This window comes from Numida meleagris, chromosome 1 (assembly GCF_002078875.1).
Source record: "Numida meleagris isolate 19003 breed g44 Domestic line chromosome 1, NumMel1.0, whole genome shotgun sequence".
NCBI lineage: Eukaryota > Metazoa > Chordata > Aves > Galliformes > Numididae > Numida > Numida meleagris.
In genome coordinates, this window is record NC_034409.1 from 186610160 (window position 1) to 186625647 (window position 15488).

The 15488-nt window shown below is 39.3% G+C and overlaps 1 protein-coding gene across 1 annotated transcript in view; it reads right to left on the minus strand.

Annotated features, from left to right (window-relative positions):
* TMEM135 (transmembrane protein 135) overlaps nt 1-15488 on the minus strand; it is a 156146-nt gene that overhangs the window by 120502 nt on the left and 20156 nt on the right. The window contains exon 4 of the mRNA XM_021408803.1: nt 12705-12738. Coding sequence (XP_021264478.1) covers nt 12705-12738 — 34 coding nt within the window. The remainder of the gene's footprint in view (nt 1-12704; nt 12739-15488) is intronic.

Consider the following 15488-nt stretch of genomic DNA (forward strand, 5'->3'; position numbering starts at 1 on the left):
GCAGCTACTGAAGCATTTTATTTCTTTCGAGCCAATGGAAATAAATTACTGAACCATACAGAAACTGCTGCACAGCACTCAAATACAGGAACACAAAAGACTAGCTGCTAAAGTCCTGCCCAGACTTACATCTGCTGCAGAATGTGGAGGTGACTATATTAAACTAACCTCAAATGATGCAGCTCCTCTGAAATAACCCTGTTTACCATAATGTTGCAGTAAGATACCATCACTGCTGCACCACTGAAATTTCCATAGTGAGTAATGTTCATAGAATCATTTGAGTTGGAAGGGACATTCAAAGGCCATCCAGTCCAACTCCCCTGCAGTAAGCATGGACACCTACAGCTTCATCAGGTGCTCAGACTGACCAGCCTGACCTTGAATGTCTGCAGGGACAGGGCATCCACCACCTCTCTGGGCAACCTGTGCCAGGGCTTCGCTACCCTTACCATAAAAATATTTTCCTGTACCCAATCTAAATGTCCCCTCTTTTAGTTTGGAACCAGTTCCCCTTGTCCTACCACATCAGACCCGGCTACAGAGGCTGCCCCCTTCTTTCTCACAGCCCACCTTTAGATACTGATATTGATGTTCTCAGCTGCTGATCACTGTTCCAAAGCACGGAAAGAACAGAAAAGATAGGGGAAGAGATTCAAGAAGGATCCTTCTCCCACGTTCATTTCATATTTTCCTGTAATAATTTTATTACAGAACAGTCTTAAAGAGAAGACATTTATTAGAAAGTTTCACATGCGGACAGGGCTCAGGCCACGGTGAAATACTGCCTTCAGGAAACCAGGCAGCTTTAGACCTAGCTGAAATAAATTTCATTCTGTCTTCAGTTTTCTCCACATTTAGTAGATGTAGTTTGATACTTCAGAATTACTTCCTTCTGCTTTACCGTAAATGATCATAATTCTACATTTTCTGCAACAATTTTTCCTCGTGAGAGAATTTTCCAGAAGGGATTTTTCCTTTCACTTTTCCAACACCAATATTGTTTTCAAGCTGAGCTGTCTTCCATCCAGACTGACATTTACAAGCTGTGCTAGAAGTTGTCCTCCTCCACTTTTCTACCCTTATTAGAGGCATAAGGAGCATATCACCGAAGACAAGATTTCAAATGAACCACCTCCCCCTGAATGCCAAACCAATGAGTGTTTACACAATTAAAAAACTTATCCTCAGCACTGTTTAAAATCCGTGCTCTGCTGTTACGGGATATGTAAAGAACTTAAGCCACCACGTGTTAACATCAGCCAGTTTTCACAAGCTTGTGGCTATACACCACCGCAACCATCACATCTCATTAAAAATAAAGGTAAAAATATTTACTTATCTACAGAATTAATACAACCTTTGGAATCGCTTTTATATACATACGTAACCATGCCATACACTTTTTAATATAGAAAATACTTCTAAACACAAACATGAGAAAATAAAAGGAAATAAAAAAAAATAAAGGCATATTTCTCGTTTCCTCGCAGACACTGTGTGGAGGCAGATGCTAGCTGTAATAATCTCCAGAACAACTCACCAATTACAGCTTTTTCACGGAAAATCTTTAATATTTTTAATATTTTTAGACTGAACATGTTGGTTTTTCCCTCAACAAAACTTCAAGTGGAACGCAAACTTCAGCACTAAAAGCATGCGACTGACTTACTTAGAAAGCTTAAGGTTCTAACAGTAACAAAATGATTTTTGTGCTGCAACTGCTGCTGTGATTATCGTTATCCTATAAGCGACGTCAGGAAGAACATCATACTAGAACGGGCAGTAATATGGTAAGAGTGGGTATCACTAATTAAGAGTGTGAAAGATTTAATTCTGAACAAATAACTTGGAACACAATGTAACAATTAAATGTAATATGTGATTAATCAGTAATGACACACATCCATTCCATCAGGCAATTTTATGGTAAGACATTTAAAAAAAAAATTGTAATACATAACATCACAAATGAGCAGGATGAGTTTATACTTACGTAAACTGTATACTGCTTAGAAATGTTTTCATTCTGAGCATTTTTAACACATAATTAAAGTTTTCTTTTTTATAAGATGAAATCAGAATGCCAAGCTGTCATTAATACTTGAGCAGCTCCAGAAACAGCTCAACAACAACCACCATCATCAACACAGTAATTGGAGATTTTAAGCAGAAGTGCCAAAACCTCAAAAATGAAGATTCCAAAATGTTACAGATTAAAACTTCCCAGTCTTGTTAAAAGGCTGTAGGGGGAGAGGCATTTATAGTCCTCAGCATGCAGCGAAAGGCTCTGCTGCAGGTCCACAACTGCTTCAAGTCAGGTCATCCCTGACAGCACACAAACATCTCTGCACATCTCCTTTGTGCTCCAGCAAGAGAAACTGATTAAATGGTGCGTGTTCCTAGTAAATGTATGACCTAAAAAAGGGTCGTTTACAAGGTTCCCCAAAATTTCTGAGTTCACAGCAAACCCAGCTCAAGGAAACATTCCCTCCTTCATTATGTCTCAGCCTGCCATCCAGGTTGGACATTAGGAAAAAATTTCTTCTCAGAAAGAGTGGTGATGCATTGGCACAGGCTGCCCAAGGTGGTGGTGGAGTCACCGTCCCTGGAGGTGTTCAAGAACCGTGGAGATGTGGCACTGAGGGACATGGGTAGTGGGCATGGTGGGGGTGGGCTGATGATAGGACTAGATGATCTTAGGGGTCTTTTCCAACCTCAATGATTCTGTGACTGTTAATGCAGAAACCTAAGTGTCCTCAGCCTCTCCTCCTGGGGTGAGCCTACCAGCCTTGCTACCAGTTTTGTTTCCCTCCCCTGGATGCTTTTAAGTACATCAATGTCCTTTTTATACTGTGGAGCCCAGAACTGCAAGCAGCGTTCAAGGTGAGGCCACACCAATGCTAAATACAGAAGAATCACCTCTTTTACCAGCTGGCTGTGCTAAATGCACCCCACAATGCAGTTTGCCCTCTTGGCTACCAGGGCACACTGCTGGCTTGTGCTCAGCTGCTGGCACCAGCATCTCCAGGTCCCTTCCTGCTAAGCTGCTCTCCAGGCACTCCTATCTCAGTCTGTACCTTTAAGGAACACAGCTATCCTCCCTTTCTTGAGAGTCTTGATCAGGAAAATGTGGCTGGCAGAAGGGTTGACGGCTGTTAGGGACTCCTGCTCTCACAAGCCTCACTGCAAGACCTCTGAACCTCTTTATTTCACCAGGGAAATCCTCAGCTTTCTCAAAACACCACTGGGATTTTCAGTTCCTGGGAAGCCTGGAGCTTTCTCTTAACCCACTTTTTTTAATCTATCAAATCCTTGCCTACAGCACTACTAAAAATAAGAAATGTTGTTCACACTAGAGATGGGTGTCCAGAGCTCTTCGTAACCTGAAGTTAAGCATTCTTTTAATCTCGGTTACCAGCTAGCAAAAATTCAGCTACCTTTAACACAGTAAATCTAATACAGTTTTTTTTTTTTTTTCAATATATATACACTATATAAGACAAAAAACTTCACCTTAGAAGTTTCAAAAGTGATTTGTAATTCTGACATTTTTGGTAATTCTAGGAAGTCAAGACAAGTAGCTACTCACTGGGAAAGATCACATGAAAGCAGCGTAACATTCAGTATTGCATAGAGTGTCTAACAGGATACACGGGAAAGTTTAGAAATGCAAAGCAATTTTGCATAGAAAGCAAGAGACAAGGAATGAAATGTTTTCTCTGACTCTTGCCAAACATCCTGCGCTGAAGTGATGGATGAGGTTTCCTGAGGCTAACATGCCAGAGCCAATTAGCCATGTAAATGCACACAAACGCCAGCTGCCAGGATCTAACTTTATTACTGTATTACTTAAAAGTGAAGACATCAGCAAGGTTTAAGTTCACAGGACTGCTGAACTTAAAAGCTGCCTCTTAATAACTTCAAGTGGGGGTAGTGACAATGACCTCAAGTTGCAACCTTTTAAAATCATCCTCGAGTGCCATCAATTACCCATAATTTGATTATGTAAAGTATTCTGTTAATCAAATTAGTCCACATTATGCTCTATTTAAAAGAAAGTAAGACTGCAGCTTATTCCTCTTCGCATGACTTTTATGTGAAGTTTATATTTAAAAGTAGCAATTTATTTCAGTATTGCCTGTTTCAGTTGCCAAACTGCCCATCCCACAGAACATGATATGTGTAAAGTATATAGCTTACTCATTTATGGCATCTAATTCTGAATTCCAAAATAAAATTTTTGGAAAGTGTTTTGAGCATTTATCGACTAGAATAAAACATGCCTAAGTCTTTGATTATTCGAAAACATCTGCGTTTAATTTCTAAGCAAGGAGCCTGGAAACATTGCTCATACAATACACTTCCCCGTGCAGTCACCAGAATAAACTCGGAGATTCTATGGAAGGGTAAAGCTTTTCTTCACTGCTTAGGTGGAACAGATCTGAACGTTACCAACAGGCATTACAGAGCATCCATTCCTTTTGAACAACTTCCATATTCCTCCAAACTACCCAGAAAAAAAATTTGCTCCTTTTTCTGTAACGTTATTCACTTCACTAATAAAAACCATTTTGCCTCCTGCCTACTGCTACATTTACACTTGGTTTACTTTCCCACTGAGGGTATTAACGACATCACTTCTTGAATGGCACCCTGGGGATGCTGACACAACAGCAGAAGCATGACAAGATGAAGACAGAGTATACAATCGGAAGGCTACGGAATGAGCATCAGGTGAGTTCCATCTGAGTACGTCCTCCATGGAAAAGATTGAAATTCTTTTTCTATCTCCTTTTTCCAGCAAGTGTCGGGCACTGAAGAAGCAGAAGCTAAGGAAGAAGCTTTCCAACTAAATTCAGATGACAGAACAGCAGAAAAATGCCATTCCTGAATAAGAGGCAAGTCTCACCAACAAGTGGCACATGGACTGATACAAGTTGATATTGAGATCTAACTTGATACAAAAGACGACTTGCTTCTTGTTAGTACTTATTTTTTTAATGTCTGTTGGTAGTTACCAACTACAGCCAGCAGCATGTCATCCTGGAGACGCTCAGGGTCAGGCTGGACAGGGCTCTGAGCAGCCTGATGGAGCTGTAGGTGCCCCCGTTCATTGCAGGGGCATTGGACCAGATGACCTTTGGGGGTCTCTTCCAACTCAAATGATTCTATGATTATCTGAGGCTGCTATCTGCTTACCTGGGTAACAGTAGAAATTTTGCCATGAGTCCTTGAGACTTCTTTCCAGACAACACTAAGTGCTGTCCTTTCTGCTCCTCCCTTATCCAGGCAATGACAGACCTGTCCTCACTGAGAGCACTACCACAACATCAGGGGGATGTGCTCTGCCAGGCAGGGCTGATTTTACAAGCCAGACTTCTACCTTAGGGTAACTTCTAACAGGGAAAAGCAGGCAGCTTCCCTGCAAGATTTCAAAGTGGAATTTTTCCTGTAAGTTAACCGGAAGCATAATATCAAAGTACTCATACTTTTCTATCAATATCTTATAAGATAGAGAAAATAAGAAGAAGTTTACTACTCTGACAAAAGGATAACTTAATAGCTCTTTCTTCTTTCTGTAAGAAGGAACTAAACAATTGTTCTGCTACCACACTATCAGCTCAAAAGCTAATAATGCAAGGAATGAAAAGAATATCTAGCCTGAACAACATTAGAGAATAAATATACATGGTCCCTGCCAGCTGCTGCTGTAACCAAAGCCACTTTCACCTCCAAAGAGGGACACAGATAACAGCAACAAATCAAGGAAGAGATGGTGGCAGGAGGACAGCGAGACCCCACGGAGCCAAGTGCCTCAAGCACTCACTTGGTGCATTTTTAGTTATGGAGATTAATTCTGAAACATTAGAAAACATTTTTTTAAAAAAAAAATCAGATATTCCTACCTTCATTGTTACGCTAAAAGACACCCCAGCAGTCTCTGTATAACAATAATGCTAAGAATGACACAAAAGTACACAATGAAATTCTAATTATTTAAAAAGAGAAGGTAGGAGTGGTGAAACCAACCTTCCTAGAATTTATTGCTACTAAAAACTCTGATATATTTACCTGGTAGAAGTAAATCCATCTGCCCTTCATTCTGCACTGACTCCACCTTTTGACTAAAACTGCACTGTTCCCAATGGAGAAGAAAAGAACCTGGTGTCTTGTTTATAAAATGTCCATTTGTAAGTTGAAACAGAAACCATTTTCTTGTGCTGTAGTAAGTAAGCCATCTAACAAATCTAACGGTCTGTCAAAACAAACGGGATTTTTAAAATACCCATTATCTCATAGAATTATCAATGAAAAAGTCATAATCAATGCCTTGCTTTATTTTGAAGGATATTTCTGAATTGGTACATAACAGCATTAGCCGGTCATTTCTCAAGAGTTACAAGGTACACAACATGACAGAAATCTGATTTTATAGTCAAATAGCATGTTACTCAAGGAAAAAAACATTCAATCTGTATTTACATTGGAGCATACAACAGGCATGAGGTATTTCTTGAAACGCTCATAACAACTCAAAAGCCTTTGCAAGTTTGTACAAAAAGTATGTGATAAGCTGGTGAGAAAAATCACTCAGGAATGTTCGGCGTCAAAGTACTTATTGTATGCCAGTGACTTCCTTTACAATATTACCACTTTGCCTTTAGCAAGAACTTGAAACTACAGGCTCAGCAGCAGCACAGCTTACAATTGGATTTCTGCTGTTGCTGCTTCTCTCGCTGTAGCAAGTCTCACCCCTCTGTCTTTCATCCCTCTACACACCACCCCCACAAGGCATGAAACAATAACAAATTTGGTGTGTATGGAAAGTGATACTGGAAGGGTCTTGGCCTCAACCATTTGATCCATGTTTTATATTCCATCATATTCCTGTCAAGCTTTGTTTGCTGCTGCAGTGTACCATATATCTTAAACTAGATTAGTGGTTTTGATGTTTTAAATATTGCGAAGCATGAAGATTTAGCAGCATTCTGAATCACTATGACTTCCATCCTGTAAGAAAGCATACAAGTATCTACAATTAAAGCTGTGACTAAGGAACCCCAAATACTCATTTCTCCATTAGAATCAGAGGGATTTCTTTTTCGATCTGTGCTTCAGCACTTTGCTTGCTCCTAGACCAAGTGTCTCAAGCCTCAAGAGCCCAATAGTTGTCCTTCATATTGCTTGGCTGGAATAAACAGAGGTTCAGCCAAAATGAAGCCAGATTTAGACCGATTACGTAACTTAAAAACAATTCAACTCTGATACAGCTTGGACTACTTTAGAAGTACAAGAAACCATACTCAGTTATATTACTTGTGCTCTATCACATACTGAAACAGAGCATCGCCCACTCAAGTCCTTTTAACCAATTTGTTTCATTCAGTATTCGTTTAATTTAAAGTGCTTTTTTTTTTTTAAATTAGCTTTGGGTATTTCCAAACTGGACTCAAAATACCAATGAAACACTATTTCTATAATAGCAGACATAGGGAAAGGAAAGAGTTGGTTTGCTGAAAGAAATAGTAACACAGTAAGCAAGCTCTCAGCTTCAGCGGCAGCCCCCAGATTTTCCAAGAAATGTCATAAGTTCAAGTGTACAAAATACTGAAGGATTTCCCTTGTTACACTCCTGATCATTTTCTCAGCAATTCCTCTTATTAATACGTACCTCTAACAGTAGCCTTTCTCTCCATTAATACCCATTTCTAATGATGGATCCGTTTTACATCTAGGAAAATGTACTCTTCCTCCTAAACTCTGAAAGGAAAACGTTCCTTTTTCTTACTACTGATGGCACGCATGGCTGTATATTTCTCCTCTTAATACTTTGTCTCTTCCTCTGTATATGAGGTCCTATTTAAAATACTTCACCAGTGACCAATGCACTGATGAGCTAACATCAGAACAGTAGCGAGTATAATATGGACTAGCCATATTTCTGTGTTAAATTCATCCAGATGTGATTGCTGACAACATCTTCAGCCATACCCAGGACACTAACAACAGTGCCTTCTTTGTTGCTCAGTCTGGACACTTCCAAAATTTCTCACTGTGTTAATTGCAGCAAAATTCATCACTTCCTTTCCCTGCATAGCTATCATTTTCTTTATCATCTGCTCTCTGCATGTAGAACAGATTCACTTCTCCCACTGCCTTCCTCTCATTATCCAACTCCCATCACAGCAGCCAGCTTCAATTCTTTCATGACTCTTGCTATAAAGAGTTCTAATATCTCATCTTCAGATTGTACTTCTTTGTCTCCTTTTCTTGCTCTCTCAACTTATTTTTCAAAACTGTATTTTTACCGCTCCCTAATGCCTGCCTCTATGGGTGGGAGTAAGTCCTACACCAATTCCTTCCACTGCACTCGAGAAACAAGTCCCCCATATTACCACACTGCCTTTTGCATCCAGCTGCTTCATCTCAAGTTTGAACTTTACATTGTTTAACCTGTGACTCCGAAGAACAACTTGTTAATGTTAACATTTCCCATTTTGTAAGTACAACACCATATATGACATTAAACAAGGCTAAGTGCTGGGTCCTGCACTTGGGTCAAAACAACTCCATGAAGTGATATAGGCTTGGGGAAGAGTGGCTGGAAAGTTGTCTAATTGAAAGGGAGCTGGGGATGTTAGTTGACAGCAGGCTGAACTCAAAACAGCAGCATACCCAGGTGTAAGAAGGTAGATGACATCCTGGCTTGTATCAGAAATAGTGTGGCTAGTAGGGCTGGGGAGGGATGGTCCCCCTGTACTCAGCTCTGGTGAGGCTGCACCTCAAGAGCTATGTTTTGTTTGGGGCCCCAGCTACAAGAAGGATACTGAGTTGACAGTATTAGAGAAGAGCACAACGCTGGTGAAGGGCCTACAAAACGAGAGTTATGAGGAGCAGCAGATGGAACTGTGGTTGTTTAGCTTGGAGAAAAGGCAATTGAGGAGAGACCTCATCACTCTCTACAACTACCTGAAGGGAGGTTGTAGCAAGGAGGTGTCAGTCTCTTTTCTCAGGGGACAAGTGATAGGAGGGGAGGAAACAGCCTCACGTCACACCCAAGTTAGGTTTAGGCTGGATATCAGGAAGAATTTATTCATGGAGAGGGTGGTCAGGCATGGTTTAGTGATGGGACTCAGTAGGTCAGACTGATGGATGGACTTGGTGATCTTGATTGTCTTTTCCAACAGAAATGATTGTATTCAAACAAAGTAGAAGTTATAGAACAAAACAAGGAAAGTCCTTGATGTAATGAGGCACAGTTTGAATTTCAAGTGCAAGAATATAGATAAACCTCGATTTCTTTCTGGTAAGAGCAAAAACCACTTTCTATAGTTCAGCATATGCTAAGAAGCATCTTCTCTTGGTAAACATTCCGATGAATATGCATCAGTTTTCCAAAGTTTTTATTTCTCAAACTTCTGTAACCAAAAAGGTGCTAGTCCAGGTTAGACTCTTCCCGTACCATTTTTTTTTTTTTTAAGAAAATAAAAAAAGAATTCAGACATTTTTGATTTGTTTCAACACAAAAATCCCTACGTTTTTCTTCAACTTCAGACATGGTTTCTTCAACTTCAAAGCAACAACTCAAATGTCAAGCTCCTCACCATTAAGTATGCCATGGCTGTTTTGAAATATAAGAACTATAGGTATTAATCATGGGTGCTCATTTATTACTATCATCATCTTTTCCAGATAAAAATAACTGAAGAGATTACATTTCACTTTCCACCTTTTGTTGGAATCTTGGGGTTCCTTTTGATCTCAAATTATCCATGAAGGGTTATCTTATACGTTCACTATCAATGCATCACTTACAATCCTAGAAATGTCTTGACTTCAACATGTGCAATCCAAAATAGAACTTGAAAGGCTCCGTGCTGCTGTGTGGTCCCCAGCACTGACTACTACTGCAGGTCTGCACTGGGGTATCACAAACGTCAACTCTTAGATGGTAACTAGTTAAAAGTTTCCAAACCCACATTTTCAGCCATGTTATGGCTGAGGTATATTAATTTTTTTTCTAAAAAAAAAATTCAGCTGACTTCCAGAAAGTTCAGACGTTGATTTTAGACTGCATATTAAGTATTCCCATATTTATTTCTAGTTCCTAACTAAAAAAAATAAATAAATCCAATTCCTAGATGTATTGTTCTAATAGATTCAGTCTAGCAGAAAGCTATCTTAAGAAAGCACTTCCATTCAAATTTTCCGCAAAGCATATATAGTATTAACAAGTTATTAAAAATAAGTTATTTTTAATGTCATTATATTGCGTGAGCAGTCAGAAAATACAGCCTGGGAGTTCAGGGTCACATAAATCTATAATCATTGGATTACTTATAACTAGTCAGGATACTTGTTCATACATTTCTAGTAGCTCAAGATTAAAAAAAAAAGAAAAAAATCAATAAAGATGCCATTGTTCAGAACAAGAGTTCTTCAGCCTCCTGCCTTCCACTCCTTACCAGCAGCCATATATATGGTTTTAATACACCTATGCCCATTTCACTATGCAAGTTTATCTCTGAGCACAAACTGTTGACCACTGCCAATAGGACAGTAAGAATAAATTTCTATTTTAGAAGTCCTAGTATGGCTATAAAAATTCATTGCATCAATAGCCAACATAATTGCTTATAGTAAGCAATAAACCTAATTACAATTACCCCCATCTAACTAGACAAAAACACTCATGACAAATCACACAAAAATCCACAATTATTATTGCTCAGGTTGCAAAACATACTTTAGCAAATATGAACCAAAACAATGCAGTACGTTTAGTTCAAAGAACATGTTAATAGGCCCTGAAGCTAGTATTACAGAATGCAAGAGTCATTTCACGTTCCAGATCCATTTTGCATTGTCATTATCTAATAATTAGCTTACGTCACATTACACTCCTGGTCTGAAATCTGGATGCCAGCATTAATAACTGCAGCTTGCCAGCTTTCAGAACATGCTGTAATCTAAAGATAACAAATATTTTAAAGGCATGGTAAAGTTATGAGTAAATCTTAACCAAGCATATAAAGCTCTCAACCAGAGACAAGAAACACAGGTAGGCAAACATTTACAGTGATTACACAGCTTGCTAACGAGGAAAGTACATCACGGTCAAGGGCTATTTATGGGGCAAATCCTTGGCTGTCCAAAGTTCAAACACATGTGACTAAAATAAACCATTATACTGAACAGAACACTCTTGGTATCAAACAGCCTCTTTAAAATAGAATTATATTGGTTGACTTTTCCTTTATAACACTTGAACTGCCCATGTGAGCTGCTGGTTTCACAGTTTAAGAGCTGCAAACATAATGATAGCTTTCTCAGAACTGGGACAGTCAGAGTGTGGCTAAACAGCAACTAAACAGCTTAATAGCACACCTGTCTTGTCCTTCTCTTGAAAAGCCTGCACCCAATGAATGATGACATGACGAGCTTTATAACCAGCACTGCCCGAAGAAGAAGTTTCTACACAGTTGCTGCTCTTAATTCAAGGAAAAATTCAAACCTTTCAGCATTAAGTTATTCTTGTAGGAATCCAATGCCACGTTAGAATGATATTGAGGGCCTGAACATATAATTAAATTAATTTCAAGAAAACACTTAGTCTGCTTCTCATATTAGAAACTTCTTTACAAAGAAAAGGAATCTTAAAGGATAGGGTATGAGTCATCCAGGTCAAGCAGCTATAGAAGTTAAAAACAGCAGATGAAATCAATATCATTCATGGTGAGAATTAAATTATTCTCAAATCTGTGAACCCTACTCATGAGTGACTGTATGAAAACAGGATAAACCAAGAACCAATTCCTGTCTAAAAGAAAATTTTATGCACCTGAATTTGAGAGGGAATCCTAATAGAGTTTGTAAACGCATATATTTATATGGGTAGGATATTTACTTGGCAGCATGCTGTAACATCATCTCTTTCTGAAAGCCTTCCAAGAATCCTCAGAATTACAACTGTCACCAACAATGACTTACCAGGATGGAAGAGAAGGTATTGGTGTTATCACTCTGATCTGTGCTGCAAGAAATTGCCTCTGCCTCAATACTTCTATTTATGAATCTTTAAAGTTTGCATGATTCCCTCAAGGCCCCAGCAAATTGTTACAGTATTCCAGGTTGGCTAGATAATTATTTTGGCATAATACAATCATTCCTAAAGCATGATCATGCAACAGAAGTACATTTTTAGAAAAAGTTAACATACGAAGTATGAATTTAGATAAACTTGCTACTGCTGTTGTTTTATTTTTTCCATGAGAAAAAACTAAACTGACACAACAATCTGGTAAATATTTTTGCATGCACAGTATTTGATAGTTTCAAAAATAACTAATTACAAAACTGAAGTATACGGTGTTGAATTACTCATCTGCAGAATAATGATCATTGCAAGAACCAAATGCCATCTAGTAAGGCATGGACACATAAAATCACACGTTTTCTTGGGACTACAATACAAGAAATCTTAAACACAGCACAGTGAACTACATACAGTTTCTAGTTTACAGCAGCTCCTGAGAGATCTGCTGTGACAATTCATTCTTAACTTCAATTATCTAACAGCACATCATTCTTAAAGAAAAATTGAAGGACTAAAAAGGCAACAAAGCTCAGCATCAGTTTCAAACAAGACATATTTCCAATGGTCTCACTTATTTTTACCCTTTAAATAAAGGATTACTTACTTGATTTGCCATGTAAATTGTGAGGAGACCTCTCCTATAAACAGAAATGATAAAATTAGTGAACATATCAAACATTTTGTCAATCAAAGTACCTTAAGCACCCAAACATTTTATTAGAGAGCTTAGAAAGTGATTAATTGATGGAGGATGAATCAATACCATCCTACAGGAAAACATATGTGAAACCAAAAATAGCACCTCCATAGCACAGAATCAAAGCAGAGAGGAATTACATGGACCAAGTTACTATGTATAACTTGTACTGCATGAGTCTTGAAGCTGTCATGCAGGGAGAGGCAAGGCACCTTGGGTTCCACAGCACGTATCAGAAATAAAAGCCTGCACAGGAGCTGATAATGTCAGCATACAAACCACGGCCAAAGTTAAGCTGTGAATTTACAGAAAACTGCTTCTGTGTAAACTTTTACTGGGGCTAAGTGCTATGTCAGGCAAGGTGCCTTAACCATTCAGCTTATATTCTCACAACAAGTGATTTGTACCAAGACAGACAATGGAGATATCATGGCACAAAGCAGCATGCCCACCTGTTCCAGCTGAGAGCAACATTGCCAACAGTGCCACTGCTTTTTTCTCTCTACAAACCTTTACCTAGTTTCTCTTTTGTTCTCCTTCTATTTTTTGATGTCTCACACCAAATGATGCTGCTAGCTGGATACTAAAGGCATAAATCCAGGCTCATGCTGTCCCACATTTCCAGTACAAGATGAAGAACTGAGCTCTGTCTACATCGATGCGAGCTGCTCCAGTAGCAGATTGTATCAGATGTTTCCAGAAGGTCCAGATATCAAAAATACAGTTACTTTCTGTATGTCATTCACCAGTCAGTGAGTTTTGAAAAAGTGAAAAACTTTACGACTGCAAATTTGCTTTGCCCTCATTTGTCTTCTCTCTTCTACAGAGATTAGCTTTACAGTTTAGAGCCACAGTATCAGCATTTCTGACCTCACTACTGCTCTTAGCATCATGATTTTACTATCAGCCTTGGAGTATTTGGGATTTTCCTTACTGTTCCCAGTGCCGTTACGCACCAATTCCAAAAACACAACAGCATTACATGTTTAATTGTCGATATGGAAATGAGTTTATAACCTGAGTTCATCTGTCTTCACATCATTCTGTTTTGCTCTTCTTTGTTTTAACATGACAGCATGAAATGTCCAACCCAAGCTTGTAGATATGTCACAAGATTTTAAGTCATGAGCATTTACAGGATGCTTAACAGAACTGTATGTTAAGAAAACAACCTGCAATCACCTCAGTTGTACAAGCAAGCAAATCAAAATCACAGGCAGCCAGAAACAGAAATTCCACTTGCATGGTCCTCAAGCATCGTACAGAAAAAAATAAAGGCTTGTTCAGTATTTTCTAAGCCCCATGCTCAGGTCGCTGTAACTCTACCAAGGAATGCATCTCAACCGAGGTTTCTCACAGCAGGGATGTGAGGCACAGGGACGTATCCTACATAGTGCTTCCACACCACTTGGAATTTGTGGGAAGCAAAGATTTAGCATCCAGAGTCCCAACAAGTAGACTGACAAGCAGGATTCAGATTTGGATGAAGTTCAAAACTTCAACTACCAAAAGAATTTGTTCCAAAAAAAAAAAAAAAGAAAAATACATTAGTTACGGAGCCTATTTTTGAATACCTTCCCCACCCAGTACCACTCTGTGCAGGTACCGGGAAGAAGATCTTCACATGGAAATTAAGATGGGAAAAAAAGAAAAGCAAAACTAAACATCTGGTGAAGCTAGGGCACACGAGAAACAAAAAGGTAGGGAATAATATCCACAAGTGTTAAAGCAATTAGACTTCTATACCTTGTAACAAAGCATCAAAATCTTGCATGCTGCTTCTGACCAGGGAGCAGTGAAAATTCACTTTGGGCACTAAATGAATTGAACTTGAGCTGGTCCACAAACAGCCACTGAATCTTGCAGCCACTTTGCTCAGGTGATTAAATACCACTGTTGTCCTAAAGCTCCCAATTACAGAAGTGGTATCAAGCAAAGTTCTACATAATGTACATTTTTAGTTTGTTCTCATAGAAGACAAAAAAAAAGGGATATCTGATGTTTCTTGGAGTTGTGGTTGTTTTTTTTTCCCCTCTTTTCCTGCACAAGTATAAAAAGCTTAGGATAAATGTACGAACAAGAGTTTGGAAACACAGCATTACATTTACTCATGACAGCTACCCTGCCAACTCAATGCACTTTGAGCTTTGTGGGAAAACACCGGAACTGCAGTGTCATCCTGCAATAACACACTGACCCAAAAGCAGCTTCCACCTGTGACAGATGCAGCTTTCAGAGTACAGCGTGCACACTGACAACTGTGTTACTGTGCGAAGAGCACAGTGTGGTTGTTGCATGCGCACATAACTTGGTGGATTCCCTCCCGCAGCATCTGTATTGCACAGGCAGAGATGACATGCAGAGGGGGCAGCTTTGGGCTCCCAACTCAAAAAATATCAAATGTAAATACTAAGAAATTAGCAACTCTATCTGTCAAAGCTTTAGCTTTCCTTACGGTCCCTCTTGGCCAAACATGAAGCACAATCTGCAAAGACAAAGAAAGGAAAAGGGGCTAGAGGAGAGGAAGGAAAGAAACAAGAAGCTGCACTGCAGATGCAGTGAGATGGACGTGAAAAGGAGGTGCTCAGGAGGAGGGAAAACACGCAGACAATGAAAGCACCTGTCAACGGTTTACGGGCGTTAGGCCCGATTCCGTGACAAAGGGGACGGGGGACCCAAGGGCCCACGTCC